Source organism: Camelina sativa, chromosome 7, assembly GCF_000633955.1.
Source record: "Camelina sativa cultivar DH55 chromosome 7, Cs, whole genome shotgun sequence".
Taxonomy (NCBI): Eukaryota; Viridiplantae; Streptophyta; class Magnoliopsida; order Brassicales; family Brassicaceae; genus Camelina; species Camelina sativa.
The window spans coordinates 32,556,192-32,574,058 of record NC_025691.1 but is presented as its reverse complement, the minus strand read 5'-3'; the positions used below and the strand labels follow the sequence as shown (position 1 = coordinate 32,574,058).

The following is a 17,867-nucleotide window of genomic DNA, read 5'->3' as shown; positions in this document are numbered from 1 at the left end:
GCTGTGCCGCTTAAAGATTACAGAAACATTGGTATTATGGCTCACATAGACGCTGGGAAGACCACAACTACAGAGAGGATTCTTTACTACACAGGAAGAAACTACAAAATCGGTGAAGTGCATGAAGGGACAGCTACTATGGACTGGATGGAACAAGAGCAAGAAAGAGGAATCACCATTACTTCAGCTGCAACCACAACGTTTTGGAACAAACACAGGATCAACATTATTGATACACCGGGTCACGTTGATTTCACTCTTGAAGTCGAACGTGCTCTTAGAGTTCTCGATGGAGCTATATGCTTGTTCGATAGTGTTGCTGGTGTCGAGCCTCAGTCCGAGACTGTGTGGAGACAAGCTGATAAATACGGTGTGCCTAGGATTTGCTTTGTCAACAAAATGGACCGTCTTGGAGCTAACTTTTTCAGGACGAGGGATATGATTGTGACTAATTTGGGTGCTAAGCCGTTGGTGCTTCAGATACCTATTGGTGCTGAAGATGTCTTTAAAGGTGTTGTTGATCTTGTGAGGATGAAAGCTATAGTTTGGTCAGGAGAAGAGCTTGGTGCCAAATTCAACTACGAGGATATTCCAGCTGATCTTGAGGATTTGGCTCAGGAGTATCGAGCAGCGATGATGGAATTGATTGTTGATTTGGATGATGAGGTTATGGAGAACTATTTAGAAGGAGTTGAGCCTGACGAGGCCACAGTGAAGAGATTGGTTAGAAAAGGAACCATCACTGGCAAGTTTGTGCCTATTCTGTGTGGTTCAGCCTTTAAGAACAAAGGAGTACAGCCGTTACTTGATGCTGTGATTGATTATTTGCCTTCGCCGGTTGAAGTGCCACCGATGAATGGAACAGATCCTGAGAACCCGGAGATTACCATCATAAGAAAACCAGATGATGACGAGCCATTCGCTGGTTTAGCATTCAAGATCATGAGTGATCCTTTTGTGGGTTCTCTTACATTTGTGAGGGTTTACTCAGGGAAACTCTCAGCTGGTTCTTACGTGCTGAATGCTAACAAAGGAAAGAAGGAGAGAATCGGAAGACTCTTGGAAATGCATGCAAACAGCAGAGAAGATGTTAAAGTGGCTTTAACTGGTGATATTGTTGCTCTTGCGGGTCTCAAAGATACAATCACTGGGGAAACCCTGAGTGATCCAGAAAACCCTGTTGTTCTTGAACGTATGGACTTCCCTGATCCCGTCATCAAGGTAGCGATTGAGCCGAAAACAAAAGCTGACATTGATAAAATGGCAACGGGATTGATCAAGCTCGCTCAAGAAGACCCGTCTTTCCATTTTTCCCGTGATGAAGAGATGAACCAAACCGTCATTGAAGGAATGGGAGAGCTTCATCTCGAGATCATCGTTGACAGACTTAAAAGAGAGTTCAAGGTAAAACGTAACTGAAAATCTATTCTCTTCTTCACGTCTCCAAGCGTCTAATTCCTTTTCATCTTTCAGGTTGAGGCTAACGTTGGTGCACCACAAGTCAACTACCGTGAGAGTATCTCCAAAATATCTGAAGTGAAATACACACACAAGAAGCAATCAGGTGGACAAGGTCAGTTTGCTGATATTACAGTCCGGTTTGAGCCACTGGCAGCAGGATCAGGATACGAATTCAAGAGTGAGATCAAAGGAGGAGCTGTGCCAAGAGAGTATATTCCTGGTGTCATGAAAGGACTTGAAGAGTGTATGGGCTCTGGTGTGCTTGCTGGTTTCCCGGTTGTTGATGTCCGTGCTTGTCTAGTTGACGGATCTTACCATGATGTTGACTCAAGCGTGCTAGCTTTCCAGCTTGCTGCAAGAGGAGCTTTCCGTGAAGGGATGAAGAAAGCAGGTCCAAGAATGCTGGAACCTATCATGAGAGTTGAAGTTGTTACACCAGACGAACATCTTGGAGATGTCATTGGTGATCTTAACTCAAGAAGAGGTCAAATCAACAGCTTTGGAGACAAACCCGGTGGTCTCAAGGTATGAAAAAAAACGATTTCTAAGATCGGATGATAAATACAAATCCAAACTTGTTTGATGAATCTGATATTGACATTGTTGTTGTCGTTTCGTTGTTGTAGGTGGTGGACTCTCTGGTTCCATTAGCAGAGATGTTTCAGTATGTGAGTACGTTGAGAGGCATGACAAAAGGTCGGGCGTCTTACACAATGCAATTGGCTAAATTCGATGTTGTTCCTCAGCATATTCAGAACCAGCTTTCGAACAAGGATCAAGAAGTTGCTGCTTAATCAGAATTTTTGTTTATCCTACACTAAAAGCTTATTGTGATTTTGTTTGATTTCATACAGCAGTCATATCTATGCTAATCAAATTTGTGAAGACAAGGTTTTTATTGCCTTAAAACACATGGATATGAGAAAAATGATATATCAAAAAAGTCTGAAAATGACGAAGAATTTGATCTTAGTGTTTGAAGTTGTAAAAGAGTAACAAATCAGCGGAAATCGAAATCAATAATGTCTTCACTTCTGGGTTTATTTCATCTGGACAATTCCTGAGCTGATCAGCTTTTGGATTTTGTTCATGATCATCGGGTTCTGCATGTGTTTTTGTGCTGCTGCTGGATTCTCCTGGAGATCAGACAGTACCTGTTCAAACAACAAGTGTTGGATATTGGTGAGACGTAACAACATAGAGATAGCTCAATATTGGTTTTCAGGATTGCTCCCACAAGTTTGATCTTAAAACTAGAGAGATTTGTGAACTGTAACATAATCTAGAGAAGTTTGTTTCTTTACCTGTCTCATTACAGGATCTGTGAGAATGTTCTGGATTTCTGGGTCTTGCATTCCCTTAGCCTGTCATAATAAGAAAAAAGAAAGCAAAGTCCCAAAATTTTAACCTAACATTACAGGGTTTTCTCATAACCGAAAAACGAAAAAGTTTCGAGACAGTAACAGAATCTGACCTGTCTTTCTTTCAACTCCTCGGGGGTAAGGTCACCACGGTTTGCTTTGTTGATCTGTTGTACACATCTGCAGAATAGAGAGTTTTAGAACATGTTACATAGGCATATATTGACATAACTAGATATAGTGAATAATCCTTTTTGACTACACATATATACAATACCTTCTAACACCATCGAGAAGTTCTTGATTGTTAGGATCGTGTTTGAGACCCTGCTGGTAAGCTTCCATTGCGTTTTCATACTCCTTCATGAAGAATTGGACTGCACCTTTTCTGCTGTATCCCTTTGAGAATGTCGGATCGAGCTCGATACATTTTTCTGCATCCTTCAATCCTTCGGGCATTGCCGTCAGTTTGGTGTAACATGCAGCCCGGTTGCTATATGCCTATGTTAAGCACAAAGAGGTAAACAAGTTATTAAAACAGTCAATTATGGAATTCTTAATGCGCATAACATTGAAGCACATATGACAATGAATAGGCCTTACTCTCGGGTCTTTTGGGTTCCTCTTGATCGCTTCAGTGTAATGTCTCACAGCTTCAGGATACTTTTGCTCCTTGAAAAACTCATTACCTGTATCACAAACACGGCAGAATGTTAGCTCAGCATCCTTTACCAAGTTTTCAGAGTTTCTTTCCTCACATAAACAAGATACAATGGCAAAGCAAATACCTTTCTCACGCTCTTCATCACCGATACTAGGATCATAATACTCTTGCTGCTCCAACTCTTTCTTTGCTCTTTCTGCCTCATTCAGTCTCTTCAACGTCTCTGGATTACGATGCTCAGTAAGAGCTTTCTGGTAAGTCTCAATAACAGGTTCATAGTCTTTTGAGACTTTAGCCATCTTCCCCAAAGCAGTTCCTTTCCTAGTCAAAGCTTTAGCTACCATCTTGTAATCTGACCTAAGCTCTCTACCCCTTTCAACAGCCTTATCACAATCCTTGATGCACTCATCAAACTGAATTAAACACACACAATACACACTTAGACCCATAACCTCATGCCAAGCAAATCACTCTAGACTAATATAAAAAAAGAGAGAACTACATATATATATATATAGAGATTTGAAAACTATACCTTTCCCATCTCCAGATGAACAGCAGCACGATTAGTGATATAAGAGATATCTTCATCATCAATCTCCATGGCAGTGGAGTAATGCTGGATTGCAGTTTCAAAGTCTTTCTTCTTATACGCAGCATTCCCCAACTCCTTCTCCTTCTGAGCTTTTTGCTTCTTCTCCTTCTTCTCCTTCTCTTCTCCAAACTCTGGCTCAGGTTCAGGCACCGGCTCAGGTTTCCGCTTCTTCTCTACCTCAGGCTCCTTCCTAGAAGGCACAGCCATCTCTTCCTCCCCAATCTCCATCTCATCTCCAGCCTGCTGCGACCTGATTTGAACATTCAACAAAACCCCAAGAGCTTGCATAACTCTCTGATCTTTCAAATAAAGATTGAGATTGCTAGGGTTTCTCTGAATCTCCTGCATCATGTTAACAAAATCAGGCTGTTTCAAAAACCCTCTCGTCGATGGATCCGCCGTCAATTTCGACCACATCTCCGGTCCCTGAAAAGCATCACCAAACGGATTCGGCGCGGAGGAGGCGCGTGACCTAGACGCGGAAGCTTTCGCATCAGCTAAACCCGATTTCAAACCTTCGTTACTTGGATCAATCTCGAGCCCCTTCGAGTAGGCCTCCACGGCTTCATCGAACTGGTTTAGACCTAAGTGAGCAGCACCGAGACGGCTGTAACCTTTACCCCAATCTGGTTTGAGTTCAACAGTCTTCTTCGCGTCTGAGAGAGCTTCGTCGTAGTGATGAAGCGACGCGTGAGCAGCGGAACGGTTCGAGAAGAGGACGTGGTTGGTTGGTGTTAGGTTGATGGCTTCGGTGAAGTGATTCACGGCGGAATCGAAGTCACCGGAGGAGAAAGCCGCGTTTCCTTTAGCTTTTGCTTCGTCGGCCATGGTTGAATCTGAGAGAGTCTTCTGGTTTCTTCTGGAAGATACCTTTGAAAGAAGGGTTAATGAATGGGGGTTTTGGTTTCAAGGGAGATGTTTGGGTATGCGTATATATATCTTTGATCGATATCTAGTGTGTTTGGTTAGGGTTAATATTTATCCTTATCACGTTTATTCATATATAATAAGACGACGTCGAATTGGCTGCATTGACTCAACGCTATTTCTCCGCTCCGGTACGATTGTTTCGATATAGAGTGTTTGGTTAGGGTTAATGTTATCCTCGTCACGTTTCTTCATAAAGTGTGCATCATAATAAACCGACGTAGTATATGTGTAAACGACGTCGTTTTAGTCTACAATAAGTCAATATAACTCGACTCTTCTTCTCCGGCACAATGGTTTGCTAGATTTTAGTTCCGTAATATTTGGACTTGAGAACCTCATAAGTTTGGGTAAGGTTTTGGACTTGAGAACCTCATAAGTTTGGGTAAGGTTTTGGACTTGAGAACCTCACAAGTTTGGGTAAGGTTTTGTTCTTATTTCGTTATTATTGGACGACATTTGTGGTTTCCAGCAATTTCACATTACTCATTGGAAAGTTTCTACGAATATTAGTGATCTCAGTGTTTGATTCTTGGGTTTTCGATATTGTGTTAAACAATGTTGCATCTATTCCCAAGATTGGCATGATGCGGTTACTTTGGTGGCAAGAAGCAATTGACACACTCTACACCAACAAAACAATAAACCATCCAGCATAGCATAACATCAGTAAACCTTGGCTAAAGCGCTCGGTTGAAGCTAGAATCCGAGATGCACAAAGAGAAGCAGACGATATCCCATAGAGCATCGAGGAGCTAGAGAAAATACATAATAGGCACAATATCCACGCTTTTGTACAACACCCTCCAAGCAGGCAGAATAGTTCTACAAAGCGGATCACGCAGCTTCACACAAAGAAACCCTCAGACAGAATAGTTCAACAAACTCGAGTGGTTAACCCCTAAGAGCTTCCGAGTTATAATACAAATTTACGAATGGAGATGTGACCGTTACAAATAAAAGAATTTATTACACTAATACAAATAATACAGTTTCGTCTGTTATAGAGGAACAAGCTCATCATCTTGCATATTTCCTATACAAGTCATCTGCTTCACGCCATTGGCGTTTCCTACAAAATCCTGAAATCATCATCCTAGTGTATGAAACAACATCAGGCTCGAGTCCTATGAAGACAAGGCTATAAAACAAGTCCCAAGCATCTTCCATATTACCAATCTTGCACATCCCGTGACTCGAATATTATTAACCCTCCACAACATTATCTTCAGTTTCTAACATCCCCTCCTCGAAACCCAAATCTACTCCTCTCTTAAAGTCTCTCTATGTACATTCACTTCACCATAAGCTTGTTTTTTAGGTCAACATACTTGGAAACCACACGCTTATACCAACAATAAGGACAATAAAAGTTGCCGAATTCATCGAAATCAGGTTCATCAGATGCACAGCTTTGATGAACAGCTATGGAACATTCCTCTCTATAACATACCAACACCCAATCGTCTTCCCCATCACACACGAAACAAGTCTTACTCTTTACCACATTCTCATCACTACCACTTACATTAACTTGCCCTACATCTTCTTGACTCTGAGCTTTCTTCTGCTTCTTCTCCTTCTCTTCTCCAAACTCTGGCTCAGGTTTCCGTTTCTTCCGTGACCTAGACGCATCTTCTAAACCCGATTTCAAACCTTGGTTACTCGGATCGATCTCAAGCCCCTTCGAGTACGCCTCCACGGCTTCATCGAACTGGTTTAGCCCTAAGTGAGCAGCACCGAGACGGCTGTAACCTTTTCCCCAATCTGGTTTAAGTTCAACAGTCTTCTTCGCGTCTGAGAGAGCTTCGTAGTAGTGACTAAGCGACGCGTGAGCAGCGGAACGGTTCGAGAAGAGAATGTGATTGGTTGGTGCTAGATTGATGGCTTCGGCGAAGTGATTCACGGCGGAATCGAAGTCACCGGAGGCGTAAGCTGCGTTTCCTTTAGCTTTTGCTTCGTCCGCCATTGTTGAATCTTTTTTTGCAGTCTTCTTGATTTCAAGGGAGATGTTTGGGTATGTGTATATATTGAGTGTTTGGTGAGGGTTAGTATTATCCTAAACACGGTTATAATTAAACAGTGCATTATAATTAAACCGGTTAGTTCATAAACCGATCTTTGTAAACGACGTCGTATTTGTCTACATTGACCCAACGCTTCTTCTCCGGCACAATTTGTTCAGAGATCGGGTCGAACTCAAAAGATCGATTTTTAGATGATAGATTTGGTTCCGTAATAATATCTTCTGATTTGGACTGAAGAAACAGGATTACTCAAGTTTGGGTAAGGTTTTGTTCTCATTTCGTTATTATTGGACGACAATTGTGCTTTCCAGCGATTTCACATTACTCATTGGAAAGTTTCTGGTGAATTTTTGTGATCTCACTTGTTATTCATTCATGTTTGGTTCTTGGGTTTTTGATTTTGTGTTAAGCATTGTTGAAAAGTTCTGATTTTGTTTGTTAAATACCAATGCCAGAGCTTTGTCCACCAAGTGTTTGTGTTAATTCCTAAATGACTTTTTCTTATGTATAAAAATTTCTGTAACATTGTCAGACTCGCATGAACTGATTTGTTTTTGTGGTTTATAGGGTTGTAGGAGAAGATAAACAAACACACTTTGAGTAAACCTGATGAGTGGAGGAGGCTCGAGTAGTTTGCGTTCGGCATTGTCCTATTGTGTGCAGCAAGTACGAAACTATGACTATCATCACTACCTTTGTCTCCTTGAACTCCCAACTGAGATGCGTAAAGCTGCATTTGCTCTCCGAGCATTTAATGTAGAAACTGCAAGAGCCATGGATGTTGCATCTGATCCCAAAATTGGCTTGATGCGTTTACTTTGGTGGCAAGATGCAATTGACAAACTCTACACCAAAAAGCCCATCAACCATCCAGCTGCACAAGCTCTGTCTTGGGCAATATCAGAGCATAACATCAGTAAACCTTGGCTAAAACGCTCGGTTGAAGCTAGAATCCGAGATGCGCAAAGAGAAGTAGACGATATACCAGAGAGCATCGAGGAGCTAGAGAAATACGCAGAAGACACGGTATCCACACTTTTGTACAACACCCTCCAAGCTGGTGGAATTAGTTCGACAACAGCGGATCATGCAGCTTCACACATTGGTAAAGCCAGTGGTCTTGTCTTGCTACTGAAATCATTACCTTACCACTGTACCAGAAACCGTCACCAAAGTTACATCCCTGCGAAACTCGCTGAGAAGCACGGGTTGCTCGTGAAACAAGGTGGACGATTAGAAATCCTTCTGGATAACGATTCAAGAGAAGGACTATGCAATGTCGTGTTTGATATTGCATCTGTTGCCAATGCACATCTCCTGAAAGCCCGTGAACTGGCGGGAAAGGTTCCCAATGAAGCTAAACCCGTTCTGCTTCATTCTGTGCCTGTACAAGTTCTTCTGGATTCGTTGAGTAAAGTACAGTTCGATGTGTTTGATCCGAGGATACAAAGAGGAGTCCTTGGTGTTCCTCCGCTATTGTTTCAGTTTAAACTCAAGTGGTATTCATGGAGAGGAATGTTCTGAAAACTTCTCTCTTTTTTTTTCTCGGTTTCAAAGACATTACATTAAATTTCCTGTTTGTCTGTATTTTTCCTTGTAATAATACAAATTTACAATGTGATCGTTACAAATAAAAGAACTTATCTCCTACTTACAAATAATATACAGTTTCATGTGTTATAGTGGAACAAGTCCATCTTCTTGCATTTTCCTATACAACATATCTGCTGTATCCCATTGCCGTATCCTACAAAAGCCTGAGATCATCGTAGTGTATGACACAACATCAGGCTCGAGTCCTTTTAAGGCAAGGCTACAAAACAAGTCCCAAGCATCTTCCACATTACCAATCTTGCACATCCCGTGAATAACGATATTATATGTGGTAATATCAAGTTCCATTTCACTCTTTTGCATACTTTCGAATAGCACCAATGCTTTCTCTACCTTCCAGTTACAACAAAGCCCGTATAACAAAATACTGTAGGTCCTAATATTGGGACGAGGATCCATCCTTCTGAAAATTTCTTGAGCGACTTCTGATTTACCCGCTTGAAAACATCCCTGGATAATAGTGTTGTAAGTGACAGTGTCGCCAACTAATCCTCTTTGAGACATCTCGCGGAAGAGTTTAGTTCCTTCATCTACCCTCTCAGACTTGCAGAATCCGTTTATGAGAGTATTGTAAGTCAGTACATCAGGGAAACAACCCTTTGTCACCATCAAATCAAGCATTTCTTTGGCCTCATCTACCCGACCGTGCATACAAAGCCCATTGATCATCGAATTGTAAGTGAACACATCAGGATCTATAGACCTTCTTCTCATCTCCTCATACAACTTCTCCGCCTCCAAAAAGTTCCCATCTTTCACAAACGCATCGATCAACGCAGTGAAAGTGATTATATTAGGAACAACATCCCTCGTTACCATATCACCCAACAGGCGAGAAGCATCGCTCCATCTACCAGAACTACAAAGACCGGTCACAAGAGAGTTGTACGTAACAGCATCCGCTCTAACCCCATCTCTCTCCATTCTCTCAAACAGCTCCAACGCATCATTCACCAATCTAACTTTACAAAACCCATCAATGATGGTATTGTAGATTACAACATCAGGTTTACACCCCATCTCCTCCATATTACTAACCAAAGAAACAGCATCAAAAACTCTATTCCCTTGAAAAAACCCATTAATCAAAGAACTAACCGTGACAACATCGGGCTCGTAACCACACTTCATCATCTTCCCAACAACAGATAGAGCAATAACAAACCGAGAGCATCGACACAAAGAATTAATCACAATGTTGTAAGTATAAAGATCATGCCCGATTCCACAAATCTCCATATGTCGAAACAGAGATATCACAAGATCGTAGTTCCTCGATTTGGCAATTCGACTCAACAGTTTACTGAATTCAACAATCGAAGGAAGAGGACGAGACTGAATCATGTTACAGAACGAATCAATAGCGTCGTATAAATTCACATTACGATCCCTAGTTTTACTCGAAGACCTCTTAGTAGTCAAAGCTCTTACCCAGAAACAGCTAGTTACTACAAGGTTACCTTTTTCCAGAAGACACAGATTGAGAAATTTCTTAGCTTTCGATGCAATTGAGATCGTGATCGATCTCTGCATTTGATTTGATTTGAGCTCGTTTTAGTTCGTAAGCTCTGTCTATGGAAATGGCTAAAACCCTAGCATAAACCCTTTTTTGGGAACCATCTCCTCCATGAGGGATAGAGACGACGATGACGAAAGCGAGATACAAAAAACCGGTTCAGTTACGGTTAATAATGTACTTTTGTAATTGAACCGGGTTTAGTTTTAATTTAATTATTTCCATTGTTGTCGTAACGGTGATATTAATTCGTTTGTGAAGCCCGCCAGTGTACACGTGTCTCGATTAGATTTTGCATGTTCTCTGTTGTGTCGCAAGCTGACCATTAAATTTGTTTTTTTTTTTTTTTCTAGATGAGATGTAATATTCCAAAATATTCAACCGCCGACATCACAATCATTTAAGTTTATATTTTGAATTTTTCTTATTAGCATAAAAAATAATACTATTAGAGAAAAAAATATCTAAAATATCGTGGGTTTAAGATATTTATGGCTTTAGTTCTTTGTCTAGGAGCTTATAAAATTATATTTGTAACGAATAAGCTCTTTCCGACTTAAAAAGCATATAGTACTAACTTTAATTATGTGTTAGTATACTGTATAATCATGTGGTCTTAAGTGTTTCTATTAGATAGCTCAAACTTTGTTGACAAAACAGATATTAAATTTTATTCAGTTTTTATATTATTGATTTATTATTAGTACACCATTAGCTCCATAACACCAGTCTTTGCTTTTTATAGTTGTTCTCTCTAGTAACTCAAAAAGCCTCTCTTTTCTCTCAATCTCTGTGCCGACCATGGCTAAGTCTTGCAATTTCAGACCAGCTCTTCTTCTTCTTCTATTACTTTTCCTGTTTCGAGCCGAGTCCCGCGGTCGGTTCGAGCCAAAGATTCTTATGCCGACAGAGGAAGCTAAACCGGCTGAACAAGACGAAGATGGTATCGGTACAAGATGGGCGGTTCTCGTCGCAGGTTCTTCTGGATATGGGAATTACAGACACCAGGTACACATACAACATATCTTCTCACATGTTTTTGGTTCCTAACAAATTGATTCTGTTATTCTTTATTTAATTAGACAATTATTTTTGGCCTTGAGAATATTCCTATGACATGCAAATATTTATTTAATTACTTTCTTTATATAATAATATTTTTTATGAATTGATTAGAGACTACATAGTGAATTTCTCCATATCTCAATCTATTGTCATTTAAGAAAAAAATTCTGAAATTTATATTGATTAAGCTATGTATTAAAAGTGTTTTGTTACTTTTTTGTTTTGACAACTAGTGTTTTTGGTTGCTTTGTGTTAAAGGCTGACGTGTGTCACGCATATCAAATACTGAGAAAGGGAGGTTTAAAAGAAGAGAATATAGTAGTTATGATGTATGATGACATCGCAAACAACCCACTCAATCCTCGTCCCGGTACTCTCATCAATCATCCCAACGGCGACGATGTTTACGCCGGAGTCCCTAAGGTATGTATTGTTTTATTTAGCATGAATTATTAAACTTAATTCGACCAATAACTCATTTGGGTTTGGAATATCTTCTCGTAATTAATATCGATGGTCTTGATGTGACCTATGTTTCGGTCCAACTAGCGTCTTATCAGGTTTTAGATATTTATATTTTTGTATATTCGAGATTTTTTTCTCTAGAATCTTATTTAAATTATACTTTCTTCTTTGTCTTGGGCGCTTAATTAAGGTTGTTAATTGATTTAAAATATATTATTGGATCTGTCGTGTTAGAGATGGTGACTTGGGCACTACACAACAATTATAGTGATAGCGAGACTAGGGACATTTGCTATGGTAAACCAAACTTTATGTGTGGACCTTTGATTGGTATCGCTCTTTAGATTTATTATAACCACTACTTGTTCTCCGTTTTTAATAGTTTGTTCAGTTATATACTTTTTGAAATATCTTTTTTTTTTCTTCTTTTCAGGACTATACCGGTAGTAACGTTACGGCTGCGAATTTCTATGCTGTACTTCTAGGCGACCAGAAGGCTCTTAAAGGTGGAAGCGGTAAGGTCATTGCTAGCAAGCCCAACGATCACATTTTCGTATATTATGCGGATCATGGTGGTCCCGGAGTTCTTGGTAATTTCATCAACTCTTTGTGACCTTAATTGTGTTGTTTCCGATTAGATAACATCTTTCATATAAGGCTTGTAATCGATTGCTTATAATGGTTTTGTTTTTTTTTATTTGTTCAATTGGTCAGGGATGCCAAACACGCCTCACATATATGCAGCTGATTTTATTGAAACGCTTAAGAAGAAGCATGCTTCCGGAACTTACAAAGAGATGGTAAAATTTTGTATAATAATTTAATTTCTTGAGTGTTTTATTTGTTTTGTTATTAGTATACTTGTATAACTGTGATATTGTCATGCAGGTTATATACGTAGAAGCGTGCGAAAGCGGGAGTATATTCGAAGGAATAATGCCAAAGGACTTGAATATTTATGTAACAACGGCTTCAAATGCGCAAGAGAGTAGTTACGGAACATATTGTCCTGGCATGAATCCGTCACCTCCATCTGAATATATCACTTGCTTAGGGGATTTATATAGTGTCGCTTGGATGGAAGACAGGTACACATTTATCTTATTATTAGGTTCTTTTATGTGCATATGCATTGGTTTACTTTGTGTGGTCGTTCTATTTGCCAGTGAGAATCACAATTTAAAGAAAGAGACCATAAAGCAACAATACCAAACGGTACTATGAAATTTTATTTTACGATGCTTGGTTTGAGAATGTGAAATATATATATTGGATCTTTTTATTCTGGTGTGTAGGTGAAGATGCGGACGTCAAACTACAATACCTATTCAGCTGGCTCTCATGTGATGGAATACGGTAACGATAGTATTAAGTCGGAGAAGCTTTATCTATACCAAGGGTTTGATCCAGCCACTGTTAATCTCCCTCCAAACGAATTACTGGTCAAGTCACAAGTGGGAGTCGTTAACCAACGCGACGCGGACATTCTATTCCTTTGGCACATGGTAGTGAGCTAAACTGTTTTGGTTACGAAGTTATGATTTTTGGTTTTTTTATTTGACTTCAAAGATTTAGCTTACTTAAACCATATTGGCTTTGGTTTTAGTATCGGACATCGGAAGAGGGTTCAAGGAAGAAGGATGACACATTGAAGGAACTAACTGAAACAACGAGGCATAGGAAGCATTTAGACGCAAGCGTCGAATTGATTGGCACGGTTTTGTTTGGTCCGGCAATGAATGTTCTTAACTCAATCAGAGAACCCGGTTTGCCTTTGGTCGACGATTGGGAATGTCTTAAATCAACGGTACCTAGAAGTTTCGAATTCTTAAATCTCATCACTGTACTCATTTCTGTTTAATTTTGTTCATATTAATGGTAAAAAGGGTTTGATATAATGTTATTGAAATTTCTTAGGTACGCGTATTTGAGACGCATTGTGGATCACTCACGCAATACGGGATGAAACATATGCGAGCGTTTGCAAACGTTTGTAACAACGGTGTCCCGAAAGAGCTTATGGAGGAAGCTTCCGCTGCAGCATGTGGTGGTTATAATGAAGCTCGCTACATGTTGCATCCATCAATCCTAGGCTATAGTGCCTGAAGAGATTTTGAGGCTTGTCTTAAAAGTGTTTCGAGTTATTATGTTAAGATGGTTTCAAACTAAAAGAAATGTTTTAGTATATGTAAATACGTACGTAGCAATAAGGTCGTTAACTTTTTTTTTTAATGTGTTGTTTTCTTTTTAATAAGACTTTGTTAAATATTGTTGTTACCATTTGCATGTAAAATCTATAGTGATCAGCATCCGAATCATTAGGGACTACAGCAACCTCGCAGTCAAGTCTCAGTTAGTTTTTCTACAAAATGTAATGGTACGAAAACATTTATTACGTTAGCAAAATGGAACTAGGAAATGGATTTGATAGAGAAGAAGCTGAAAACTACTGTTAAGCTTTGGATAAACAGGCCCGTAAATAAAGAATTCAAGACATGTTTTTCTTTCCTGCAAATTAATATGAAGCATTTTAACAAAACTATATAGATATATAACTAGAATCGTACATACGGACTTTAACAAAATAAAAAGAATGAATAAAATGCACTAATGAAACATTTTTTTTCTTAAAGAGTCGATGAATCTACATATCTATATCATTATCATCTTTATGTACTAAATCTAATGGTTCCACAATCACCCTAAATTTATCTTTCATTTCTTTATCTTATAATTACTGCCATCATTGATATCATTGATCCGAAGAAGACATACAAACCAATATGCAATCATCATCCTCCATTTCTATTCTAATATAGATTTCCCTTTAAATATAAATAAATCGTACCTGTAAATGAATATTAAAAGAATCATAGTTGAATTCGTAATTATTTGTCATCACGCCTTGAGCTGCCCAACAGTGAAATCATGAAGGTTGGTGTGCATATGTTTTTCTTTGTGCGGTAGATAGTTAGTTGACTTAATAGTCAACGAGTCAACTTAAACAAAAACTTATCATAATAGGATGTGTAATTTTCTAATTACGCCTAATCGAATCTGTTAATTTGATTTGTTGAAAAAATTTCATTGGTAGGGTTCTGATAAAGGTTTAGGTTGTGTGAATTTTGACCCCAAAAATTTTAAAAATAAAATAAAAATGAAAAACAAGTTTGATTTTTTTTGTTCTTAAAGCTTTTCACTTATCAATTTTTCATTGGGTCTACCTTTACGTGTTACTTTGAGAAAGTTGGTGGTGCATGAAATTATAATCCAAATTATTTGATGAACGTATTGAGTTACTATTCGGTAATATAATATGGTGTACGTAATAGTTTTCGTGTTCAGTCATTCATGAATTAATTAGAAGTTGGTGCATGGTATATACTATAGTCTATATATATAGTATAACATTAAAGCATGCAATAATTTGTTTTTGTTGAAGTATTATAATTAACGATAATGAGCTTTCTAATAAGCATGAGCGTAAACTATATACTATCGTTACCGTATTCCATCGTATATACAGAATATATAGCTAGTATTCTATAGACAAAATATTAAGTGATTCTCACAAAGCCATATTCAACAAAACATTAATAGAATGTATAATCTCATAACAAGGCCTCCTTATTAAGTATTGTCGAATATCATTGTGTAGTTACACAATGAACTAACTATTTAAAGCTCATATATATATATGAAGCATGATATGGGGAATGTTTTTCTTTAATGTGGCTTCCAACTTTTCAAATGTAACAAGTTCTGTTATCATCGGACAAAAAACTGACAAGAGAAACAAACTTCTCCACGTGGTTTAATTTCTAGGGCTTTTCTGTAATGATTAGTGTTAAGAGACTTCTAACTTTGAAGAACTGATCTGTCTCTGTCTTTTCTTTCTTATTAAATGGGTTCATGCCACGTCAAATGCGTACATCCCCCAAACACCAGGCCACTCATCCTTGTTTACACGATTGGACCAGTGTTTTAAAAATCTGATGCATATTTATAGCCGATGAAATAACAAGATTCATATTAATTATTCAGTTAGTCCTTAATTAATAATGTACTGTATGTTTAAGATATACTAGTTGGGTATTCAGAATATATTTATATATAGGTGAAATTACCAAACTTCTGCCACCTTTGTCATGCGTATGTAGAATGGTATAATTGGTTGTCTAGCCCATTTTATACATTGTATTACAAAATTACTAACTCTCTATGTTTGTTTAGTATTTAAAAAGGAAAAAAAACATTTGTCATTGGGCATGACTACTCAACAAGTGTGGCCCTTTTGGCCTTTTCATGGTACAAAAGTTTCCTTTAGATATATCTGGAAATCCTTCTTCTAGAATACAGTCTCTAAAATATAACATTGTGTGTGCATAATAAACTACACAATATCAGTGTATATATATATACATATATATATATACATATATATATATACTATACTTCATAATGGTAACGTGCAATTTCAGCAGGATCTATATGAAACGATTTTTGTGACATTTTCTTTTAACCATAATGCAGAATTACATTTAAAGTTATAACACTATAAACTGTGATCATACATTGGTCATTTATTTGCAAAATTGACGAAAACATAAGTCTTCATTTTTTGGGTTCATTTATCGGATATCTTTATTAAAATATCATGGACTTCGTTCGTAACTTCGTAATTTAGTGTATCGTGTTATATTCAGTTAAATGTTTTGTTTTCTAACATTATATCACAATTTTCTCACACCAAAAAAATTCACAACTTAGTTCGAAGCTAGGGTTTAATCATCTACCATTTTTTCTTTGTTTTTGTTGCCAGTTTAAAACTTTAAACTATGCATATGGTTATTAATTTATTTACCAAACAAGTGCTACGTTTTTATAAAACAAACTAAAGTCCTGTTGTTCTACAGTTTTCTATGTTCCACACTTCCACTTACGGTAGGTGGCCAAGATGAACTCACCAAAACCATACATAATAATATAAAAATTGTCATGTCAAACTTAATCTACTACCAATTGTACTCATTTCCGTTGTAATAATAGACTACTCAAACTCAAACATTTTATCAGGAATAAGTACAAATTTAATATTAAGACATACATTATATATATGGTCGTTTAAAAAATATACACAAACTGATTATCTATGTCCATTTGGATCAAATATCTAAATATAAGCTTCAATTCATGTATATATGGATTATTTACACATTATCGGCAAGAGGTAAGGTGGGACAAAAAAATGACACTTTTTTTTATTTAACAACAAGGAGAGAAAAAAATGACACTTTTTAGGATCACGCACTTTACTTTTGCTTTACTTCTATCCTTCGTTTCAACAACACAAATTAAAGGGGGAAAAAAAGAAGAAACTCAATGCGCATTTTCCAAATTTTATTAATAAATTTAGCTGAAAACAAACTTTGCCCTAAACTCCCAAACCTTAGCCGCAGACCAATCCGAATTTTGATGAACTTACCTAAAGTTGTACTATATCTAAATATAACTTACCTAATTTAGATCTAAGAACATTATTTTGTTAATTAATTGGTTGGTCGGTTAATTAGTTACTAAAATATTTATCCAGTAAGAGAATAGTGTTAACGTTAAAGTTTAACTGCTAGAGAACATTATATCAGTTTCTAATGTTCTCTAGCAGTCAACTTAAATCAGTTTCGTTTATGAACTTTACCATGCAAATTACTTTTATAAGCTAATGCCATACAATCGAAGCCAGAAAACAAAATACAGTAATTAACAACATTAATATAACACTTAGTTAAGCAAATGTGTTTTGCAATCATAGACAAAAAATAAAAAACTGTAGTAATGGAAAAGCTAACAGAGGGAATTATACTTGGCATGGCACTAACTTCAAACTATGGTCATGGAAATGGAAACTCCGATCAACATCACTACCATCAATGTGATCACTTTCTTATACGAAGCGGCAACATCTTATACGAAGCTGATATCGGTTAGATTTTTTCCCGTTGTTGTAAATTTCCCCTAGAACTTTGGTTGAGGACTTTCTATTGAACTGATGAAAAAAAGGTTTTGGGTGAAACATGAAACTTTAAGTCTATACAAAATTTTCTTCACCTTTGAATTTTAAAAAGCAAATTTATACTAATGATTTAAAAGTTCAAAAAAAAAAAAAAAAAAA

General features: G+C 37.6%; 5 protein-coding genes across 7 annotated transcripts in view; 3 read left to right on the top strand and 2 right to left on the bottom strand.

The window, feature by feature from the left end:
* The window catches only part of LOC104705190 (elongation factor G, chloroplastic), an 8,703-nt gene extending 6,277 nt beyond the window's left edge, over nucleotides 1-2,426 (top strand). For 2 of the 3 annotated variants that reach the window (XM_019228115.1, XM_019228117.1), the window contains exons 3-5: nucleotides 1,109-1,404; nucleotides 1,474-1,986; nucleotides 2,088-2,426. In XM_019228115.1, coding sequence (XP_019083660.1) covers nucleotides 1,109-1,404; nucleotides 1,474-1,986; nucleotides 2,088-2,255 — 977 coding nt within the window. In that variant the 3' untranslated portion in view covers nucleotides 2,256-2,426. Of the gene's footprint in view, nucleotides 1-31; nucleotides 1,405-1,473; nucleotides 1,987-2,087 lie in introns of all 3 variants that reach the window. The other variant, XM_019228116.1, reaches the window with a different exon arrangement.
* LOC104703884 (hsp70-Hsp90 organizing protein 2) lies at nucleotides 2,379-4,988 on the bottom strand. Its single transcript, XM_010419971.2, has 7 exons — nucleotides 4,022-4,988; nucleotides 3,611-3,899; nucleotides 3,426-3,511; nucleotides 3,100-3,323; nucleotides 2,936-3,002; nucleotides 2,766-2,825; nucleotides 2,379-2,615 (listed from the first exon to the last, which is right to left on the bottom strand). Exons 1-7 carry the CDS (start codon nucleotides 4,907-4,909, stop codon nucleotides 2,502-2,504), a joined length of 1,728 nt encoding a protein of 575 aa, XP_010418273.1. The 5' UTR covers nucleotides 4,910-4,988; the 3' UTR covers nucleotides 2,379-2,501.
* Nucleotides 7,151-8,715, top strand: LOC104703882 (NADH dehydrogenase (ubiquinone) complex I, assembly factor 6-like). Its single transcript, XM_010419970.2, has 2 exons — nucleotides 7,151-7,294; nucleotides 7,603-8,715. The coding sequence occupies exon 2, from the start codon at nucleotides 7,645-7,647 to the stop codon at nucleotides 8,557-8,559; it is 915 nt and encodes a 304-aa protein (XP_010418272.1). The 5' UTR covers nucleotides 7,151-7,294; nucleotides 7,603-7,644; the 3' UTR covers nucleotides 8,560-8,715.
* On the bottom strand, nucleotides 8,692-10,289 carry LOC104705189 (pentatricopeptide repeat-containing protein At1g62720-like). The gene has a single exon (XM_010421163.2). The coding sequence runs from the start codon at nucleotides 10,180-10,182 to the stop codon at nucleotides 8,713-8,715; it is 1,470 nt and encodes a 489-aa protein (XP_010419465.1). The 5' UTR covers nucleotides 10,183-10,289; the 3' UTR covers nucleotides 8,692-8,712.
* On the top strand, nucleotides 10,967-13,981 carry LOC104703881 (vacuolar-processing enzyme beta-isozyme-like). The gene is made up of 9 exons (XM_010419969.2): nucleotides 10,967-11,173; nucleotides 11,489-11,653; nucleotides 12,129-12,285; nucleotides 12,410-12,495; nucleotides 12,584-12,783; nucleotides 12,862-12,910; nucleotides 12,991-13,200; nucleotides 13,302-13,502; nucleotides 13,613-13,981. The coding sequence occupies exons 1-9, from the start codon at nucleotides 10,967-10,969 to the stop codon at nucleotides 13,799-13,801; spliced, it is 1,464 nt and encodes a 487-aa protein (XP_010418271.1). The 3' UTR covers nucleotides 13,802-13,981.

Excerpts from the sequence above, each read along its gene's own strand:
- LOC104705189 (XM_010421163.2), bottom strand. The coding sequence starts at position 10,182 with ATGCAGAGATCGATCACGATCTCAATTGCATCGAAAGCTAAGAAATTT.
- LOC104703881 (XM_010419969.2), top strand. The coding sequence starts at position 10,967 with ATGGCTAAGTCTTGCAATTTCAGACCAGCTCTTCTTCTTCTTCTATTA. Across the intron at positions 11,654-12,128 it reads TTTACGCCGGAGTCCCTAAG|GACTATACCGGTAGTAACGT; the intron begins GTATGTATTGTT and ends TCTTCTTTTCAG. Across the intron at positions 13,201-13,301 it reads TTCTATTCCTTTGGCACATG|TATCGGACATCGGAAGAGGG; the intron begins GTAGTGAGCTAA and ends CTTTGGTTTTAG.
- LOC104703884 (XM_010419971.2), bottom strand. The coding sequence starts at position 4,909 with ATGGCCGACGAAGCAAAAGCTAAAGGAAACGCGGCTTTCTCCTCCGGT. Across the intron at positions 3,900-4,021 it reads TTCATCTGGAGATGGGAAAG|TTTGATGAGTGCATCAAGGA; the intron begins GTATAGTTTTCA and ends TGTTTAATTCAG. Across the intron at positions 2,616-2,765 it reads CAGATCCTGTAATGAGACAG|GTACTGTCTGATCTCCAGGA; the intron begins GTAAAGAAACAA and ends TTGTTTGAACAG.
- LOC104703882 (XM_010419970.2), top strand. The coding sequence starts at position 7,645 with ATGAGTGGAGGAGGCTCGAGTAGTTTGCGTTCGGCATTGTCCTATTGT.